At 42.0% G+C, this 22469-nt stretch overlaps 1 protein-coding gene across 4 annotated transcripts in view; it reads left to right on the top strand.

Moving 5' to 3' along the window:
* CABIN1 (calcineurin binding protein 1) overlaps positions 1 to 22469 on the top strand; it is a 105390-nt gene that overhangs the window by 54738 nt on the left and 28183 nt on the right. For all 4 annotated transcript variants that reach the window (XM_058851593.1, XM_058851594.1, XM_058851590.1 and 1 more), the window contains exon 31: positions 20778 to 20941. In XM_058851593.1, coding sequence (XP_058707576.1) covers positions 20778 to 20941 — 164 coding nt within the window. The remainder of the gene's footprint in view (positions 1 to 20777; positions 20942 to 22469) is intronic.

Raw genomic sequence — 22469 nt, 5'->3', positions numbered from 1 at the left:
TTTTTAAATACAGCAGGAGAGTTTTAAAAGTGATCCATGAAAGATCTTTAAAATACATTTTTTATATTATATGTGTATTATATGTCTATTATCTACTTATCAGACTAGTTTTTGCAGGTTCCTGCTATGAGTTATTTCTCCTAGTTTTATCATGGAAATACATGGCAAGAACAGTTGCATCAGTGTAGACTGCTGCATAAACAAAACAAAGCAAACAAACCCAGAAAAGACTACATCTGGAATCTTCGAAGCAAATCTAAGACATTAAATTGAATCTTTAATTAGCTGTCATTAGCTTTCCTTTCTCCTGCAAATTCCTACAGTCTCTCTCTGAAAGCTTTGACACAGAATTCCTATTAATATCCATGTGTGGAGTTCACACAAGAGTGTTGAGCAGGCCAATAATGTGCATGTGTCTGAAGTAGTTAAGTTGTACCTTTTGTCTTTAAATACCCCCTTCTTTTGTTCTAAAATCATTTCTGTAATGGATGTAGAGCCAGAATTGAGACATACTCAGGGGACTTTTCTTCAATGCTTCCTTCTTTAGGTGAAGGATAAAGCCAAGATGAAGGGTGCTTTTTGATGAGCTGTTTCCACCAGTTGTATGTTCAGAGGATTCTGTGATGTTAACCAAGGCAGTTTCCTCTTCTATACATTCAATTTTGTAGGTATTTCCATGACTGCTTTTGGGGAGATATCAGCCTTGCTCAGTACAGCACTTGTCTGTCCCATATTCCAGGTATGGCAGATCTTTTTCATTCCTGTATCTTGTCTGTGTGAAAACACCAATCTCTGAAGGTGAAAGACCCCAAACAGCAGTAAGGGAACACAAAACCACTTCCATCAGACAAAATGCTCATCCTGCCTTTCTGGAACCCCGTGAGAATTCCCTTCTGCATCAGATGAATTTAATTTACCTGGAATTATGGTAATTTATTATAACTTTCATCCTTATAGAAAGAAGAGAATTAATAGTGAAATTATTTTATTAAAGAAGTATATTTCATGAGAAATATTCCAGGAATTTCAATTCTCTGGAAAAGGATATGTTTCATGGATGTACACTGCCTTAATGCAAAAATGAAAACACAAGAATGTGGGATGAGAGCAGCCTGATGCAAGTCCGTGTGTACCTTTGCAGGCAGGTAGCATTTATAGATAAATATTTTTAACTTAATGGCTACAGCAAGATATAATTGGCCAAGTTGAAAAGGTTAAGATGGAGCAGATAAGAGGGCAGATGATGAAAGGTAAGAGCATGTTTGTTGCTGTGTAGGCTGACCAGTTTGCTGGCTGACTGCGATGTCACTGCGCCGAGCTGAAATGTGGACATTGGAGTGGGAGTTCTCTGAGTAATAGTACTCCATCTTTTGGCAAAATTCCTAAATTTAGAGGAGTAAAAATGTTGAATATTGTATAGTGTGTTATTGTTCCAGACTCTTTGGCTCCTGTGGAGGAGGTAGGATTTCCTGGCATAATACGAGCACTTCTGGAGTTTGCGTGGTAGCTGCTGTGGGAAGCAGCAGGGGTTGAGTACTTAGACAAGGTGACTTTCTCATTCTCCTGAAAGGAATTAAAACAAAGTGGGACTGAGTGGGTGAGTGAAAGTAATGAAGCCCACAGTGGTCAGTATTTCAGCGTGATCCTCTGAGTGCTCAGGTGGATTACTCTGATCCAACAAGGGAATTTCTGTAAGAGCCTGAGTCACAAATGGCTTTTTCCCAGGAGCTTTATGGCCTTTGGTCATTTCAGTTGCCTCCACTTCATCTTTTCCAGTTTGCTTACTCACCTCATATCAGTAAAGTTTCACAAATTCAGCTTTTATGAAGTTGTTTAATTTTTCTATAGGTTAGAGGAAGGAAAATCAGTAAAAAAGCTGCCACAAGCTTTTCACTTGAAGGACTTCCTAACAGTTACTCAGAATGAATTATGAATTTTGCTGGCTATTTGGTTTGCTGACACAGTAAAAATCAGAGCTGAAAACTCCTACCAGGTCATTTTCTATTTAAATCTTTTCTCTCTTCAGCTGCTCCCTGTGTGTATATTCAAAGTGAATTAGCACTTACACTATGATCTCCTGTTTAGCAGACTGAAACTAGTGGGAGTCATTAATACAATGGCATTTTCTTAAGTATTCAGATGTTTGAGATAATTTAATGAGCTTGGTATAACAGCTAAAATGATTTCTGTTTACACATACCAGATTTATTCCTCCTCACAGACTACACTAAGGGTTTAGAAGAATGTGTTGGGGTTTGTTGCTCCTTTTTTTCTTAATTAATAGTATAATTGTCAACTACAGCATTTCAGAATCACTGGGCTCTGGTTATTTCAGTGACACTGAAGTGACAAAAGTTTTTCCAAGTGGGAAAAATCTGGACAAAGCTGAAGATAGGCCAGGCTTTTATGTCCATGTAGCTCATCCATGGAGAAGTGTGTGCAGCCATCCCAAACTCTGGGACTCTTCAGCACTGCCTTCTGTCTTGGCTGATCTGCTTCATATAGAGCACATATTTTATGTTTGTAATCCATGTGTGGCACAACTCATGGCAGATTCAGTGTTAAAAAAGCTGCAATAGAATCATAAATCAGATTTTAAAGAGAGGTAGGGCTTGCAGGCCCCTGTGGTTGTATAATGAAGATGGGATTTCTGAGGTGCAGTGAATTCAAAGGTATTTTCTTGGTGGCATAAGGGAAAATACTCAAAGGGAATGTAAGGGTTGAAACGAAATGCACATTCCATATACTTTATGAGCTGAAATACTGACAATGGGATAAACTTAATCCTTAAAAATTGTATTTAGTGACATAAAAAGGTGCTGTTTTCATGCCTGGAACACAGTAGGTTTTTTTCAATAGGCTTGAAAGAAAAACATATGGCTTTGTTTGCCCTTAGACTGACAGCTCTGTACTAAAGGTCTAACTGAAAATTACTTACTTCCCAGCAGGTTTCAGGTCAGGGTATTTCCATTGTAATTTTTTTCCAATTAATAAGAAAGCAAAAGTATTTTTCTGAATTATTTATACTAGAGAGAACATTACTTTCAGGACCAACAAAAATAATACTTCACATTTTCTAATGTTTCAAATAAAACATGCAGCTAGCTATATACACAGAAATTTTCTGAAATTTAAGGTTATTTCAAACAAAGAGATTTTGGAAGCTTGGGCTTTTACTAAATGTTTTTTTTAGAAACCTTCTTTTCAATATTTAAAGTGCAGGAGCAAATAAGCAATATTCTATATAGTTTGTAAACAGAACACCAGGCTATAAAAGTATTAGAAACTGACTGAAATGTAAATTAACAGCAGTGAGTGTGTTCCAGCTGGAGGGAGTCTTGGTCAGGAAACAGACTTGGGTTCTCAGCATTGCTATAGGTTGTGTTACAGAATTTCAGGTGAAGAATTTTACAAAAAAACCCAGTGTTGATTTCTTTGGAGATCATAAGTATCTTGATGTGAAATTTCAGAACAGTCAGTTGCCCTTGCTGACATTCAGAAATACCAACTCCTGTGCCATAAAAGTTACTATTCTGAGTTGTGCCCCTTGTCACCCAGGCACTTAGAAAGCAAAAGGGTTTGAATTAGGGAGGAAAAGAGGAGACAAACAGACAGGATTTAACTGCCTTACACATTTCCTGCCCAGGGAGTTCTGTGCTCAGGATTTAGACAATCAGTCAATGTGACCCTGCTAACAAAATAGGAGAGTGGGAGAAAATAGGAGTGGGAGAAATAATTTTGAGCAGAAGGGTTTCTGCTTTGTAAATTAGTAGTCAGTGAGTACTGCTCCCTTTCTGAAACCCTTGCTGGAAGGCACAGGTGCTGTTTTCTGGGCTGAGCATCACGGTGACAGGGTAGGCAGGTAAGCCATTCCCATGCAGGCCTTTTTTCTGGGTTATTTTGTCACTGACTTCTCAGTATGTCACTTCCCTCCAAAATCTGACAAGTCTCTGCATGCTTTTTGTAAATAATTGAGCCAGAATAAGATTTGCTGCCTCTGTATGTCCTCAAATCGATAAGGTAAAGCAAAGCAAAGTGTCTTTCTCCCTGAAAACTTGTGTCTGAGAGCTGTCTCCAGCAGCAGACTGGAGCTGACAAAATGAAAGGCCCACCAGGAGATGAATCTGAAGTCTTTTAAGTATGTGGGCAGCAAGGTGAAGACAGCAAGATGATGAACTGCAAATTTCTGTTCCAAGTCTCCTTTCAGCTTCATTTATTCCCATTGCTACCTTTTGACATCCTCCTCTCCCATTTTTCCATTTGCACTTGTTCTTTCTTCTTCCATTTGCCCTTTTGAGAGCAATGATTCAAATGTCATGTGTAGACAAATCATTTGATATGATTTTACATTTGTATTTGATATGATTTTACATTTGTCTGCCTGTAGACAAACAGCATATGGTCCATCTGAAATTCCCAAAATAATAGCTTTATCTGTAAAAATTGCTGTTCTTGAGGAAGTTTTTCAGATATAAAATTACATCAAGTACAGTTCCAGCACTGATGGAAAAGAGAAATTTTCCTGGAAAATACTTATATAAGACCACAAAATTTGCCACTCTGGATTAGACAGGGGTTTCTAGGCAGATATTTCAATCTGGTAGCTCTTGTTAGCTGACTATTTGCACGATTGAAAATACCTGAGTTAAAGGAGGCAAATACTGCTGCTGGAGGAATGATACTTCTAGTTCCTGTAGGACTTGCACTGAACTGGAAACTTCAGATTACTCTTATCTCTACAAGATAAAAAAAAAATAAATAAAAAAGGTCATCTATAAGTGAAAACAATGTCCTACTTCCTTAAAAACAAGAGGTGAAATCTACCTTTGCTAAGTGGAAATAGAGTTCATGCTAGGATTTACAGTGCATATCAAAAAAAACACATTTGAAAATGGAACAGAATTTCAAATGACCTTAACAAACTCATATGCTGTGTTTGCAAGGAAAGCTGGCACCCTTATCTCAACAGTGCAGAGAGGCCTGCAATCTTTCTGAACATTCATTATTCACCCTAGAACATGTCATGGAGAAATCCCAGGGTGCAGAAGTGTAAAATCATTTCCATCTGGCTCCTGGTATTGTGGCCCTGGAGAGCACATGCTAGAGCTCACACACTGATTCTGGCTGAGGTCTTCATCAGACTTTTTCTGGTTGTTATTGATTTGAAGATCTGAAGGTTTTTAAACAACAACAAAAAAATTAAATGAGGCTCAAAGTAGGAAACAGAGTGCAATAGAAACTTGAGTTTTAATGGTCTGGAGTAGTGATTTGCACCCCTCCTTTCCCATGACTGAAGGACAAGTATAGGACATGGTCTTTGAGGATTACCAGTTGCACCTAGGACAATTGTTTTCCTTTCTCAGAGATGGTTTGCTGAGCTGCAACTATTCATTCTGAGTATTTATTTTTAAAAGGACAAATGTTAGGTCATCTTGTTGACTCTGGGCATGTTTCAAGTTCCCTGCAATTGCTCTGTCAGTCTTTTTCCCATCCATCCTTCCATACCAAAATGCATAAAGCCATGTTGTTTTTGTTCATATATCACCTAAATTAACATTAAAATCCAGTAGAAGTTAGTTGTTTCTACAGCCCTCACTTGTACAGTGTCTCCAGCTAATAAAATAAGGAAATAGTGTACCATCTTTTACCTTTAATCAGCCAGAAGACTTTAGTATTATGTCCCAAATAGTGTTCTGTATAAAAGTAATGAGTGAAAAGGCCTTTGATTTTAGGTGGTGTTGAGTCTGAAGCAAAAAGGCTGGTGGGATGGTGCCAGCCACCCTCTGCAGGAGCCTGGAGCAGCAGTGCCTGAACAGAGCTGCAGCTTCCAGGGATGTGTCTGGGTGCCTTGAATAACTCAAGGACATTTCTGACACGAGCACCAAAGGTTTAGTCCCTTTCTACGAGCACCAGGTAGTTTTATCCTCTTGTTTTTCACAACCCTCCTGAATTTGGAGCGTCTCTGTAACATCCCTGATCAGGAATGACACCAGTCCTGTGCTGTGTTGTTGGTTCCCACAGGTACAGGTGATGCCACTTACCCTTCATCAAGCAGATGGATTTTTTTCCCTTAGGTAACTAATTTGGAATTGTTTTGCACAGCAGCACCGCTAAGTTATATACGCCTGCAAATATTGCAAAATTCCTTCTGCTTGTGATGCTTCAGACAGCTGACTAATGTATGCTGTGGGAATCTGCAATGTAAATACCATGGTGATTACTGAAAATGCCAGTCAGAGAGACAAAAAGTTGATAGGAAACCTTTGGAATTGGACAGAATCAAAGATAATAGATGGTGAAAAACATCCTTTTAAACTTTAAAGATAAAGAGACAATTTCAAATTAGTGAACACCAACAGTGTATTTAATTCCAGGTACAGCAGCTACTTAATTTGCATTAAAAATGACAATACATGGGAAAAAAGCCCCAGTGTAACAGGGGAGATAGGAGCTCTACTGTGACTAAAGGAGCAGAGGAAAAAGGGCAGGTCAGAAAGAAACCTATTTGCATGAATACATAGAAAGTAAGTATTCATTTCAGTTCTGTATTTAAAATGTAAATCTGTGTTACGCAGTCAAAAGAGTAAAGGTTAATGGATTTTTGAAGTGGTAATGTCAAAACTATGTTGTTAATCAATATGGAATTTGTTTTTGCCTTTGGTGGAAAGATGTGAGAGGCAATGAAGACATGGGTTATTTTAGAGGGTGGTGATGCTCATAGTGAAATCTTAGCTTTAAAACACTCTGTCTTACAGTTTAGGTAGAGACATAGACACAGGATACTGTTGATTAATTTAATTTCATAAAAGCTAAATAGGATAGCTGAATTATTCTTCAGCTATTTTTTCAAGATGCTGTTAAGCATGGAAATATGTGCATGATGTATACACAAATAAGTAGGAAGTGGCAAGGTGTAGAGGGCTTTCAGTGTGAGAACCCTTGGAACTGCTCTGCTAAGAAAATAGGAAGATGAAGAAATGAAAAGATGGATAAAAAGTGACTAAAATGATCAGAAAGGAAGATGATGTTTGCACCTGATTTCTACCTACAGTGGGGTTGAGAAGCAAGGTATTAAACCTGAGGTGTTAGTAAACAGGATGGATTTTGAGCACTTCAGAATAATCCTAGTAAGCGGGAGAGGCAAAAAAAGAAACCAAATCAAGTCCCTGCAATGCCTGGAAAGGAAGGAGGTCAAAGCAATTGCCCTGCCTGCAAAAGTGAGAGAAAGGAGCAAGTAAAGATAAAATGTTTAAACTTCTGAGATGAAGGTAACCTGGAGCAGAGCCTGGATCGGTGGCTGGGAAAAGATGAGTTATGAGTTTAGCTGTGCTGAGCTGAGATTGAGAAAGATGTACCAGTGAGTTTGTGAGGCTGGATTACATGGATTTGAGGTTGGCAGCGGACTGGCACGCGTTTAGGTCTCTCAATGGGGGATTGACCGAAATCATCAAAAGTAGGGAGAGGGAATTCCGGGGGAAAGGACAAGGGGAGATCTTTTGTTTTTCCCCTCCAATAGTTTGAGAAAGGCAGAAGGCTGTACGGAAAGAAGCGGCAAAGGGCTGGTGCGAGAGCGGTGCGAGCGGCACCCCCGGTCCCGCAGGAGCCGGGGAGGGGAGGGTGCTCCATGGCGGGGCCGCTGTCCGAGGCGTGCCGGTGCCGTGCGGGGGAGCCGGGGGCGGCCCGCGGGGGCGAGCGCTCGGGGCCGTGCGGCGGCGGGGGCGGCCCCGCGCCCGGCCATGGCGGCAGCTGCGGCGGGGAGGCGGCCGGTGGCGGGCTCGGCTCCGCTCCGAGCATCCCGGCGGGCCCCGCCGCCTCGGCGCTGCGGGCACAGCAGCGAGCCGGCCGCGCCGGGGGAAAATAGGTCACGGACGGGCCTTCGGTGGCGGCGAGGTGAAGGGCGGTGAAGCGGCACCCGCGGGGTTAAACTGGGTCAGGGAATATTTCGGGGAGGTTCGGCGGACAGGTGGGAGCAGATAACTGGTTTTTATTAATGCTCGCGAGCCGACAGCGGCAGCTGTCGGCTCCGCTGCCCTGAGCGGGATGGCTGCGAGCCGGGCTCGGCGGTAACCGGCACCGACATCCTCCGGTCGGGCACGGCCGGCCCCGGCCCGCAGCCTCCCGGCGGCGCAGACGGAGGGAGAAATGAAATAAACGCCTATCCGCGGCGGCAGGAAATCCGAGGTATGCGGCTTCCAGGGCTCGGGCAACTCCGGTGCGAGAGGAAGCGTGAGGCGGGCGGGGGCGGTCAGGTGGGGGCGCGGGGGCGGCGCGGGGCCCGGCGGGGGCGGGCGCGCTCCGGCTCCGCGGCCGCCGGGGAACTCCGGCGGAGCCAGCCCGCGCTCGGTGATGGTGAGTGCGGGGCGCGGCTCGGGGAACTTCCCCCGCACACACGCGGGGAGAGCCCGGGGCGGGCGGGCAGCTCGCCGGGCTGCGGGCGATGCCCCGCGGGGAGGCCGGGGGCTCCGGCGGGGACAGATGCGGTGCTGGAGGAAGTTCGGTCCCTCCGCCCGCAGCGGCACCAACAGCTGGCGGCTCCCGTGCGCTGTAGGGCGTTCCTCGGTGCGCCGTGCCTTTGCCCTTTGGCGTTCCGCTTGCCCGCGGGTGCCCGGAGCCTCCCGAGCAGCTGGCCGTGACCTGCGGGGAATCCCTTCTCCGGTGCTGGGCGGGCTGCGGGATCATCCCAGCTTCGAGCTGGAGGGAGGGAGATGAGATCTGATGACATTTGCCGTCGCGGTTGGGAAATACTTATTTCATTAGTTCGGTTCGCCTGCGGTTAGAGGCTGAACAGAGCTGCTTTGCTGCACAGGAAAATCCTGAGGGCGATGGGAAACGGAGGAGTCGAGAGAAGTTTGGAAGGGGGGACGAAAGGGTGAGGGATTTTTGTTCGATTCCGTCCGTATTGTTTGGGATTTCTCCTTCCTCCACCCCCTGGGTGGGATGAATTACTTAGCACCCTCGTTTTCAATCCAGCCCTAAAGCTTGCGAGGGGCGGCTTTCATGTGTGGAAGAGCCGGCAGGTCTGTGAGAATGCACAGTGGCACCGAGCAGCCCAGCTGTGCTCTCTGCTGAGCGCTCCCTGCTCCGCTGCCACAGCCAGGCGCACTCGGGAGATTCCCCCGCTTAAGGGTGACCTAACAGGAAAGCCTGTTGTTGTTCAGTGTCTGTTTTGCATGAGCTACTATGCTGTAACAGTTGCTGCTTCATTCAGCTAAAGAGAGAGAGAGGATAAGAGGATTCCAGTTTAATTAGCAGTTTGTTAAAACCAGTCAGCTTTGTCTGGTCACATGTTTATAATTTTAGAACGTATGTCTTAATTGCAGTAAATTCTGGTGTTGTGCATAAAGCAAGTGCCACATGCTGTTTGCGGCATTGGCTGTGGCAGCTCCACGTTTCTATTTTTTTAATTTACTGCAGCCTCTGTTTATTTGTGCAGTGGCAGATTTTTGAGTGTGCAGGGGGCATTTTGCATGAAGCAGATCTAGGAATTAAAGCATATGCTGTAGAGGTTTTTATTATCCCGGGAGCTGCAAGTTGTGTCCTTTCTATTGGAGCATATTCAGGTTGACATCTTGAATACCCAGATACTGTTTTCAGTAATAGGACTGTTGTGTGTTTTTAGCATCTTTATTGGAGTCTGAAATACTCTAAATGTTGAGGCTTTCCTAACTCCTCCTCCCCCTCAATAATTACTCTGGTTGTTCTCAAATAATTTGTATCTCACAGTATCACTGAAATCAAACACTGTACCCTGTCTTCTGAGCTGAGACACTGCTGTGCCTTGTGTTAGACTGAGCTGTTGTAGTATTGCTGCTGGTTGAACACTGAAGCTCCCCTGTGTATACTGTGATTTATGTTACTGTAAATAGGGTAATTAAATTATTGCTTCCCTGCCATGTCTTGTTCCTCTGGTGTTATCAAAGATCAGCCAACTTTAGTTGGGGTGCTAGGCAGGCTGCTGCCTAAATGTTTACTTGAAATTAGGCATTTCTACTAACTCTTAGAACTGGATAAAGAACTCCTTTTATTTTTCTGAGGAAGTCGTGGCAGTGTCTGAAAGCAAGACAGCATAAGGTGTTAACACTCATATATGTCCTCCCCCACAAAAAAAAGGTAAAATACATGAGAAGGAGAGTTACTGAAATTCTTTTTTGTTACATGAATTCCTGTATCAGAGGAGAAAAGATAACTTGAGATTAGCTGTGGGGTGCATAACAGAAAGAGATTTTTTTACCTTTTATAGCCGTCAGGATTCCTTCAGGGCCTCCACTTGCTGGACAGAGGAGGGAAGTGTTCTGTGGATGCTGCTGTAGTGGGGGGAAAGAGATAATGAAATTAATTACTTGTCAACTCCTAATGGCTTAATTTGAGGCTCTAAATTGTTGAGGATGAAATGTGCAAACTCATGTAGAGCTTTAGTTTTTTGGAGAGGAGTATGTCTTCTCCAGGGCTTTACCCACTGCATATGTCTTTTTCTGGTTCATAGCCTGTATTATGGCATATTTGTTTCTTCCTACCTATTTCAAATAAGCTGCTTCCTGCCTTCAGCTTCAGCTGACAAATCGTTTGAAATCCAGGATGTGTATTTCTGTCATTCCTAAGCCAGTATGAAACCTCAGAGAGAGCTGGGACCTTCGAGTATGAACTAAGTCATGTGTTTACAAACACATGTCTTTCTAGAAGCGGCATTAGAAAAAGGAGCAGGGAGCCCTAGTCAGATCTTACAGGATTCTGATTTTCCTGCTGGCTCTTGCTGTCACTTTACCTCTGTCAGAATACTAGAGGAGTTTAAATTTTTGTTCCCTTCAGCTTTCTGTTGCTTTTTTTTTTTTCTTCTCAACATTGACAAAAGATTCAAGTATTTCTCTGTGCTTCCAGATTGTGTGCACATACCAAAATACCAGCCTGTCATGGAACATGCCATTCTTGTCACTTTCCAAAAGTGTTTTTCAATAGTGAACAGTTGAGTATATTTTTTCAGTACTATTCCTGGTATGTATTGCATTTTATATTTCACCCTGCTTGTTTATATTTGTGCTGCTAAAAGTACTGACAGTTCTTCGTTAAGTTCCAATATGCAGCTCTCTTAATTTTTATAAATAACTTCACAATCTATTCAGTGAGGTTTACTAGATTTTTTTCATAATCCTGATTTGTTCCTAAATAAGCTGCAAAACCCCCTATCTATGTGTGTTTTGAGGTCTGTGGCTTATAAACTGCTGAGCATGAATGTAAAGGTCATAGTAGCTGTAAAGAAAATTGCCAGTACCCAACCAGAGTAGTTATTACATATAGATTTGTCACTTCCCAGTAATGATGTGGCCCTTTCCTGACCAAGTTTCATTATGTTCAGTACACAAATCTGATTTTGTGCAGTGTCACCTAGAACCTACTTTTCTTTTTCTTACTTACCAGGGTCACTTGGGACAAGCTATCCAACAGGTCACTGAGGAAAAATGTACTCTTGAAAAGTCCCAAAGTGACCCCCAAAGCGAGGTGATGTGGCTGGGTGGTCACTCATAGTGCTCTGAAGAAAAAGTGTCTGGAAGATGCGTCTTAGCCAGCAGGCATTTGGAGGAGAGAGAATGTTTCTGGGTAATTTTGATGAAGATGTAATTTTGTATCAAGATAAAATTAAAGTGAAGTCTCTTCTCTGCCAGTTTTAAAGATCATCATTTGATTGTGTTTTATGAACTGCCATCTGATGCTGCTATAGAGGGTTTTCTGTTTTCAAAAATTGTGATGGAAGTTAGTAGCAAGCGTTCTCTGGACCTTATGATTTATGTTTCTTCAGCTCAAAGATGTCTTTCAGCAGGATCTCCTAATGCCATGTATTCTAGTGATTTGGTACTGACAAGAAGGAACACTGAGTGCTTGATAAGTATTGTTTGCTGAAATGAGAGCATTTTCCTCTGTGCTTCTGATCTAACCCTCTAGCTTCTGATATTTTCTGAGACTTTGAGTCTAATGTGGTGATATAGATGTAAAATGTAGAGGTGGATATGTCACTTCTTCTAAGCATTTTATGAACATGCTAAAATATTTTGCAAACACTGGGATTTTATAGATTCTCATCTTGATATTTTACTCTTTGTGTCATTATGTAGAGGAGAGTAAAAGCTAAAAGACAGTCTGTGCTGTCAGTGCAGGGATGCTGGGTGTCAGCTGTTGGGTGGGAGTGGGCAGTTAAGCATTTTGTTTGTTGAAAAGCAAGCGATGTAGGATTGAAGACCAGTTTGTGTTGGCATAAAAACTGGAGTATCTTGGTAAAATAACTTTTTAGCACTCTGACAGCCTACTTTAAAATACGCAAAACCAGTGGGTCTTTATGTACTGGATAATCAGTATTTTACATCTAAAACTTGGTATTTAAGTAGGTGAAAATCTGTTTCTTCAAATCCTTCAAGCCTGAAGGATTTCAGGCTGAAATAGTAGAAAGTGACATCCTGTACAAGGAGGAGACCCTTACTGCAGTGTTACAGCATGAAGGATCTCTGAACAACTCTTCATATTAATTCAGAATGTTAATTCTACATTAACAGGGTGCTGAATCAAAACAATTAGCATAGCACTTAAAGTTATGAAGTTCTTGTCCTCCTTTCCTTTCTAGAGCTGTATATTCTGCACCAGATGATGGAGGCTTTGTTATGCTCTGCTGCCCATGCTGTCTTGTGAGGCAGGAGTGTTGTCAGAATTACCTCAGCTGTGCTCTGTGCCAGGTTCACTATTTTTGGGTGCTACAAGATGTAGTCAGAAATGATAGCTGATAGTTCTGTGTTCTGAAGTAATTTTCAATTTTCTTAAAATTAGGCTGAGGTAGAATCATTGAATTGTAGCATCACAGAATAGTTTGGGTTGTAAGAGACCTTTAAAGGTCAACCAGTCCAAATCTCCTGCAAAGAACAGGGACATCTTCAACCAGATGAGGATGTTCCAAGCCCTGTACAATCTGACCATGAATGTTCCAGAGATGGGGCATCCACCTCTGCTCTGGGCAGCCTGGGCCAGTGTTTTGCCACCCTCATTGTGAATCAAGTTTTTCATTATATCTCATCTGGATCAATCCTTATTTAATTTAAAACCATCACCCCTTGTCCTGTTGTGACAGGCCCTGCTAAAATCTGTGTCCCCATTTTTCCTGTAGGCTCCCTTTGAGTATGGAAAGGCCACTATGAGACCTTCCCAGAGCCTGTGTTCTCCAGGCTGAATAACCCCAGCTCTCTCAGCCTTTTCTTAGAGCAGAGGTGCTCCAGCCCTCTGATCATCTTTGTGGCCTCCTCTGGACCCTCTGCAGTGGGTCTGTGTCTTTGCTGTGCTCAGGACCTCGGGGCTGGGATCCCCAGGTAACCTTCCTTCCACCAAATAATACCAGGTGCAGTGCCTGTGCACTGCTGGCTGTTTTCTTTGTAACCTCTGGGCACATTGGGACAGTCACTGTACAGACAGAAGTGTTGGGGTCTGGATGGGAAAAAATAAATCTCATAATCCTTAAACTTGCCCTTATCTGGGAACCAGCAGCTTCTCCCAGCTCTGTGTTAACCCCAGTTCTCTGGTTCTGCAGCACCTCCTTTAGGAGTAACACTGAGTGGGGGGGCTCAGCCTTGGTTTGCCACTGACAGAGACCAGAACCACCTTGCAGAGTTCCTGGTTGTCATTTATGTCCCCTAACACTTGTCATCATTTGTGATTTATCATCCTTTGCATTGGAAGGAAATAGTAATTTCTAGCTTGTAATTCATCTCATCCTGCCGTGGAGCCTGTGATAGCTCAGGTAAGCTACATGCCCTCGATGCCTTTTTCTTTTTCCCTCTGTAGAATGTTCCTGGGTAGTACCACTAAATGTGTGTGTCTGTATCAGAGACGTGTGGTGTTACATTAAATTAATGCCACATGTTGTCAGAAACATGAGAGTTTGCTTATGTCTTCAGGGGGCTGATGCAGAAGCCTGCCCACTTCCAGGCTGCTGGATGGACTGAACCAAGCTTGTTTCATTAGCTCTGAGTACCATTTGCATCTGATGCAGGCACTTTGGTTGTAGCAGAAACACAGAAAAGTTCTCAGCAGGAAAATCCTAAGCCAGAACCCCTGTCACTGTCTAGATGTGCCCTGCTAACTATTTATTTTGGTGGTATAGAAGTTTTCCTACATCTGGCCCCAGAAAATGACTAAAGAAATTCAAAATTCCGATACAGGATTTCCATCAAAGTTTTCATATTCTTTCATTAGATTTCTGCATCAAGTTATTTGTGTGTTAGAAGATTTAGAAGCAGTCTGTGTTCTCTGGAATTCTGTGCTTTATATCCTCCCAAAGAAAAAGAATTCCAAACTCTTTCATGACATAAAACCAAAATGTACCTGAAAAAAGGGTACTGAAGTAACAAAGGCAGAATCTGAAATTCCAGCATGGGTGAGGAGCCACTCCTCAGTGTTTTCTGTTGAGTAGAAGGAAGTTCCTGACTAAATCTCTGGATGACTTCTGCTCTTCTGCATCCCTTTGGCAACCTTGAATTGTCTGCAGGACACAGTGAATGGAACTTGGTAATTGAATTCCTAACCAATCCCTTTTTTCTCTCTCCTCAAATACAGTTGGTAAAAGGGAGCAACTTATAGAGGAGAGATGATCAATGTACTTAAGTAATTTGTTCCAAAGTCTTTTTATCAGTAACTTACCTTCCAGCTTGAGAACTTGTCCAGGTGTCCTAAAGGGAACCTTTGTTAATGTTGGCAACAGAAAAAAAAAGGGAAAAAAAACCCAAACAACTCAATGTTCCACAGCTTTATCTTCAAACCCACCTTTGCTTTAGCACCCCAGATTTGCAGGTTAGAGGAATGAGAGACTGAACAAGAGGAAATCCTTAGAGAAAGATACTGCCCTGGCAGTGCTGGTGTTAACCTGGAAAAGCAGTGCAGGGAGCAGCCACCTTCATCCAGAGGATGATGCATTATGCACACACCTCCTGTGTTTCCTGGATTTTCGTGTGGGTGATGTCTGTGTGAGGCACACTGGTGCACAGCTCCAGAGGGAATGCAGCTGTGTTATTGTTTGAGCAGGACTGCACCTTCAAAACAGATTTTAAGAGACCAGTCTGTTGCTTCTCCCTGCTTTCTTTGTCTTTCTTTCCATCATAACCATGCAGTGGAATGGTTTCTTTATTCTTACAGTCTAGTTAGCTGTTTCTCTTTAAAAAAAAAACAACAAAAATGATGTGACTTTCTGTTGACATGGTTGTGAAATCACATGGTGCATGGGAACCATCTGAGTGAAAACTCCTCAAGCCTCCTGACCGGGTGAACATAAACCTCTAGATGCTCCCTGGCAAATGGCCAAACCCAAAGCTCTGCAAAGGCCATCTGTAGGCCTCAGTTTCTGTTTCATTAATTCCACCTGTAATTGTAACTCATCTTCTTAACAAGCCATTTCTGGTTTTATGTAATTGCTTGTGCAGCAAGGAAATCATTCCCTTTCCCTGCCTCCTGTGTGGATGGATGTCCCTGGCTCATGCTCAGTCCCCCAAAATGGCTGTGGCACCACTTTGGATGCTCTTTCCATAGGGTTACAACCAATTTAAAGTCAAGTCAGCTGTAAAATGATGGTTCTGGGAATTCAAAAGTCTGAAATTTAAGACCCTGCAAATACATTGCATTTTGAAGAGAGAAATAAAAGGTGAAAATTGTCCATTATGTTTCTTTATCAGCATATGATGATTGGAACATGTGGAGCACTTCCATTTGTCAATATTTTTTCCTGCTGCTGTCTTGCTGAAATAAAGTTACAGAATTCCACAGTTCTTCCAAAATGCATGCATGCTGTTTATTCATTTCCAAGTGTGTGTGTATTTAAAAGATAAGAAAATAAGGAATTGACAATATTTGCCTTATAGACTAGGAGCTGTAATCCTGCTTGTTCTTGACTTACTGAAAGGAGGTCTTGCCTTTATTTCAGTTTCCTTTTCAAGGCTGATAAAATGTAATTTATGTATTATCATACTTTTTAAAATATATTCTGTTATTGTACTATGTAATAACCATAGTCTGAAAAAGTTGCTAAGATTTTCCTGAAATCAGCCAAGTTACAGTAAGCAGGGGTTGCTCGATGACACAGATCCCTGCAGATAAGTTTTAATACTCTGAATATAGCTGCTTTCCTTTCTTAATACTTTTGTGCTCACTCACATTCCTGTTCAGAGGCAGAATTGTTCCATTACAGGCTGAACAGCAGTGTGGATGAAATGAGGAATTGAGGAAGAAGAAGAAAAGAATCATCTGTAGAAAAGAAGAAAAGTCAGAATCGGGTGGCAGAGTAAAATCAGAAGAGATCCTGGAGCGTGTTAAGATTGGATGAGGAAAGGTGGTTTAGTAATTTGCTAAATGGGGGAGGGGGCAGAGGTTTTAGTGGTTGTGCTCAGAGGTGGCAGGAAGCTGTGAGTCAGGCAAAGACACACTCCTGAGCTGAGCACTAAATAAAGCAGTGCTTACAGAGGAGAGTGGGGATATTCACAGATATCTGTGCTGGACCTTCCTCACTTCAAATTGACAGGTCTCAAACCCTGTGTGTTGAATCTCTTCAGCTTGAACCATATTCCTTTCCTCTGCAGGCACCCAGAGCAAGACATTAAAATTATATAAGAAACTAAGAAGACAGGACATGAGTAAAACTCAGAATATTGCAGTATGTTGTGCTTAACCCTATATAAAACCAGAGACTTTAGAAAGTTTAGGAAAGTGGGAGCTTTCCAGGGATTATACAGCTGTGCTTAGTTCAACTTCATGATTTTGAAATACCATGTTGCATTATTAATTGATGCTTTCCCTGAACCACTTAATTAGTTTACTAGTTTTGTCATACTTTCTAGCAATCTTAAAACAATATTTAAATTATATTTATTTTTCCTAAAGGCTCTTAGCAGGACATTACTGGGACTGACAAATGAAGAAATGTTTGGGTTTAGTTTGGTCACTTGGAATCCAGTTTGTTGTATGTAGTGCAACTTGAACTTCAGGACCTCTCGATAAAACAAAAAGGGATGAAAAAAAAGAGAGTTAAGTAATGGGAATGTTTATTTGTATGAGTGTGGGTTTTATGTGAATTGGATCATCTGAAGCATGACTTGCATTTCTCCATTTCGTTGAGAAGCGAAGCCATGGAGCGCTGGGAGAGTAAAGTTTGATGTGTGCTTAGAAAATGGCTTACCCTGGAGCTGTGCAGTGCAGTGCATCCCCAGGGAGCTTTGGGGTTTGCTGGCATCTGTCAGCCTCTCCTCCTCAGAGAGGCATTCCTAAACCCCAGGGAATCCCCTCCCCTAAACTTCTGGAGTAAGCAGCGTGGAGGAATAATAAGCACTTCCTTCCTTTCTATTTTCAGTGACTGAAGCAGAAAGTACCACAGTGCTGCAGCTCTGCTCACCCTCCTCCGAGCCTGCGTTCTGCAGGGGCAGGCAGAGCAGCAGTTCCAAGCTGAAAAAGAATTGTAAAAGTGTCACCAGGATTATGGTAGACTAGCTTCATTATTTAGTTTTATATTTGATGTAATGTTCAGTATTAAGTTCTCTGCAGGGTTTTCACTACTCCCAGATTTTTTTTTTCCTAGCAGCGTGTGTCAGGCGTCCCCCGCCCCCACTCTTGCAGCGTGTTTGTTTTGCCAGGAAGGCATGGAGAGCAGCCTGATGTTTTGGATCTTGAGAGGCATTTTGGAGTTGTTGGAGGTGTCTCACTCCTTCCTGTGGTTTGGTGTAAACAGCTCTGCTGGCTGTGGCAGCAGGGAGGAGAACCTTTCAGCAGTGGGAATGGTGGCCAGCAAACACGAGCGGGCGTTGGATGTAAAATCCTTTCGGTGGCCAGAGCTGGAGACGTTTTTTGAGGTACCCTGTGTGGTATAACCAGCAAAAAAACCTTTCAAAGAACTGGGAATTGTTGTCACAAATATCTGCACTCATCTGTGAGTATACTTTCAAGAGAGGTACTTGGCTAACAAATCTCAATTTTCAAGTCATGATATAAAAACTTTAATTTTAGTCAAACTGAATAATATTTCCTGGTCTTCTCCGCAGTTATATCTTTACAAACTTTGCATTTGTATATTTCTTAAGCTTTGTTAAAAATAATAAAAGCCTAACATTGAGCTTCTTAAAAAAAGTTGCAGTGTGTGATCTGAATTTAGAAGTATTCTTCCTGAAGTTTGTTGATATTTAGGAAAAAAAAAATTAATACCTGATGGGCTTTGTTAAACTCCTCTTTGGGAGACATTTAAACAAAACATTCTTTAGATCCTGACTGAAATCACAGTCTTAAAAGCTCCATATGACTCATGAAATAAACTCTGATAAACTCACTTTAACATGGGTGTTTAGCATATTGCTTAATCAAGTGGCAGTGATGAAATGAGGATTGCTCTGATGGCAGGTTTGCTTCTGCTTTTGGCTCGAGGCTGCCTGTGCAGCAGGCAGGTATGGAACATGGAACCCCTCTCTCTTGCTATTTTGCATTTACAAAGCTGCAAGTCAACACATGAAAAGTTAATGACTTTCCTCTTAAAATCTGTCCTGCTTTTGTAATTTCAGTGTTAAACCTGGACACTCCTAATGTGAGTTTTCATTTAACCTCCTCTGATGTGTCCTGTTGAAGAAGACAGCAGCATTCTCCAAAATACACAACTTTGTTTCTATGTCAGGGACTTTTTCCTGGCTTTCTGGATGCAGTTTGTATATTCTGCCATCGAAAATGGTTCAAATACATTGTTGTAATTTCCAGGGTAGCATTAAAATGTATACATGGGATATGTGAAAAGGAGCTGCAAAATTATTTCCAACTAATTCCAGATCCGGTATTTGATCCAAGTGATCCTCCTGATTCAAATGAAGGATGAGATAATGCTGAAAAAGACCAGGAACCTACCTACACATTGGCAGTGTTCCACTCCTACAGCGCGCTGTAGTTGACCATAAATTGTTTTGTGTAGTTAAATTGGCTAAGTAGGTTGTTGCAATGTGGTGCCATTATGAGGCATTCACTTGTTTTGGGATTTGGCAGAAACCCAGTTTACATACGTGCAGAGAAGCAAAAAATAGCAGCTCCAGAATGTGTGTTTCATCTGTAGGCTGAAAGGAGAGCCACTGTATGGTTTGGGGGAAGAAAAAGCATCTCTATTTAAATAGAAGTATGTGCTGGTTTACAGAGCTGTCACCTGCAGGATCTGTGAGCTGAGGAGCTCCCTGAGCTGAGGAGCTCTTGGCCCCCAGGCCACGGGAGGTGTTGGTGGACATTGGCTGTGCCTGGGGCTTGGCCATGCTACAGCTTTAGGTACATTCTGGAAAAGGGGAGCTACAAGAAAGAGTTTGAAATGAAGCTTCAGGGAGCAAAGAGGAAAAACAGCTCTATTGTGATCATTACCAGTCAGAGTAGAGAGCATGAGGAAAAGGCAAGAGCAAGAAAATTTGGCAGATTAGTCTGTACATTATATCTAGTTGAAGTCACTGTTTTCCATGTAAAAACACCGATATTAAGCCACTGATATTTCTGTGTTGTTTTTTCCTAAGTTGCTATACAGAGTGGAACTAGAGATTTTCTGCAGACATGAAAGGGAAGGATCCATTTTACACAGAGGGTTATGGATCTGCTTTTCTGGTCAAATGTCATTTATGATTGCAGTAATCATTTTCTTTGCTTCCACTTTGTATTAAGTTCTGAAGAGTTTTGATCAGACTGAAGGTAAAGCTAAACAAATCGAAGCAAGACCTTTAAACAAAGATAAAGGAGTAAATATTTGTATATCCTGCTCTCTGAACAGGTTTGGAAAGCCAAACTCTTTCTCAGTCAGGTACTCCTATCAATGAGGCTGTTGTTTCCTGCCTTGTCACAAAATCGTTTTACATGATCAGAGGATTTTCAGCTTAGAAAGCTACTGCAGGAAAAGCTTCAGAACCAAGTAAAGCATGAGGGAAGAGTTTCCACTGATGCAGCAGCAGTTTTTTTGAATGATCATAATATATAAGTCCTAACATGCAAGCATGGTAATGTGTGCAGTTCATTTTTTCAGGTGTGGTTGACTAGGGTGCTGACAGCATCCACAATAAACACCTAAAAACAATCTCGTTAGATGTATTAGACATGGCAAAATCTGAGCTGACTAACACTAATTAAATTAGATTTGCTATCAGTCTCCAGCCTTGCTCCCTGAAGATTCCCATGTCCCAGAAATTTAATTAGAAGGATTGGGATGTATGGCCAAGTATTTGAATCTGCCACTGGAAAATGGATTCTGCTGAGGAATCTGATTCTTCCTATTGAACTGGTTAGTCCATAGTGAACACTGATGATATCAAGGCACTAACCAAGTTCCTAAGGTGTTTAGTAACAGATGATTTGAAGATAGAAACTTGCTGTGACTATGTGTTAACAACTTTCAGGCTGGGAAAACTTACTTTAAATTACTCCTTATTTTTTATGGTAGTTGAGCTTTGACTTAAGGCATGTTCATTGGCATTGAAGGAAAATGCACAGTATAATTCAGGCTTTGCTTGCTTTTTCTTGGAACAGTTCAGAAGCACATTTCAAAGGTGTTCTGTGGCTTCTGTGAGCCTTCCTCTTTTGCTACTGGCAGGAATCAGTTGACTTCAAATCCAGGTCTAAATCCATCCCTCACTGTCTGGGGGACCACAGCTTTTGTCTGTCCATTATCCCCCTGACCCTCAGTGAAATCTGCAGAATCTGACCCATATTTTCACAATTCTGTCCTTTTCAGCTGGATCCCTCTCTAAAGGTTTCCCCTTTTCCTTTCTCTGCAGGGAATCTGGCGCATCCCCGTGGATGAGATCGACCGCCCGGGCAGTTTTGCGTCTCATATGAACCGCTCCATCGTGCTGCTGCTGAACGTGCTGGCACAGCTGAAGGATTACAACACCTTGCTCAAAGTCTCATCTATGCTGCAGAGGACCCCTGATCAGGGAAAGTACGACAGATTGATTTGAAGCCATTACTTTGTAAAGCTTTGAGTGTATTTTGTTCACTGTATGACTGTTTTATTTAAAGCTGTTCTTTGTTTAGGAAAAAAAGTCTTTAGACAGATTCCCCTGGGAGTATAGTGGAATGATGGTTAATTTTTCTCATGATTACGATTCTATAATGTAGCCTAGAGTTTCTCTGCATTTCTGCTGAAACTCAGAGCAGCCAGAGAGGTGCTTTCAGAGGTGGTGTGTCACGTGGAGGGATTCTCTGGAGGAACAGAGCTCCGTGGCTTGGGCACCCTCTGCTCGCTCTTGCGTAAGAGCCGAGTGCGGCGCGGGAGGTCATGGCCCAGCATCCTGCCTTCCTGTAATCCTTGATGGCCTGAACAATGCTTATGTGCCTCTTGGCAGCTGATGCTATTTAAAAAGCTTATCCTGTTCAGGGGTGATCTAATTTTAATTGCATTAACCTTATTTAAGAAAAAAAAGACGCTATTAGTGTGAGCTATATATGGACCCGTATCAATGGGAAGACCAAAATAGGCATCCAAGGAAAACATTGAAGCAACTGAGGTAAAATTTTAGTAGGTTGTCCTGTGGGATATATTGAAATTGGTCTCTGGCAAATGCTTAAGAAATGAAACTTGAATGATTGATGGCAATAGGTTGGAGGCATTGAAGGTTTCTTGGTGTGTTTTTGAGTATGAGTGCATGTGAATTTGCATGGATTGTAGTGTGTCTGGGAATATGTCACCACTTGTTCAGCAAACTCAAAGCCAAAAATACTTTGACTTTTAACATATCAGGAGGACTGGACCATAGAAGGTTTCAATTCTGTCCTAAGCAAACCCATAGCTGTACTAAAAATATTATGCTATTTGTAAGTCTAGACTGAATTCCAAAAAACGAGTAATTTGACATGTTGGTTCAGCCAGTGCCAGCCATGGTACATGGAGCTGCAATTGTTAGAGGAACTTGGAAATGCACATTTTCTGGGTGTGTCTGGTATATGCTTGGAACAATCCTATTTTTAAAAATAGGGATGTTTGAACTGTTACTGAACTAATGAGGAGTCAAATGTTTATGGTTTGCTTTTCAGACAAAAGATAACAGAATTACCAATTTAACCTAAAATCATAGAGAGGAGATACGTGTATTTAAAATGTTGGCCTTTTGACTGAAATAGTACCCTTCAGAGTTGATTTCTAGGCCTCTCCAGCTAATTCTGAAATAGAAATTAAGTTTTCCAGTAAACTTGATTAGGTGGGATTGACAGCTGGAAGTGTTTTGCTTGAAAGCAGACTAAAACATTGTGTCCAAATAACCTGAAATTACAGTGCTCTGGTAGATTAAATGAAGCCATAGAGTGAATGTTTTACACATACAAAATTATTTTTTTGTACTACTAACTAGGAAAAAAGGTAGTAGCACACCCATGTTTTAGCTCTAAAAATCCTGTGTTCAAAGGCAATTGATATGATCAAAGAGAGAGGATTTGCTGATGTCCTTAATCTCACATGCACACTTTATCCA

This window comes from Poecile atricapillus, chromosome 16 (genome assembly GCF_030490865.1).
Source record: "Poecile atricapillus isolate bPoeAtr1 chromosome 16, bPoeAtr1.hap1, whole genome shotgun sequence".
Lineage (NCBI taxonomy): Eukaryota > Metazoa > Chordata > Aves > Passeriformes > Paridae > Poecile > Poecile atricapillus.
Note: the sequence above shows the minus strand (reverse complement) of the source record. Positions and strands in the feature narration are given on the sequence as shown.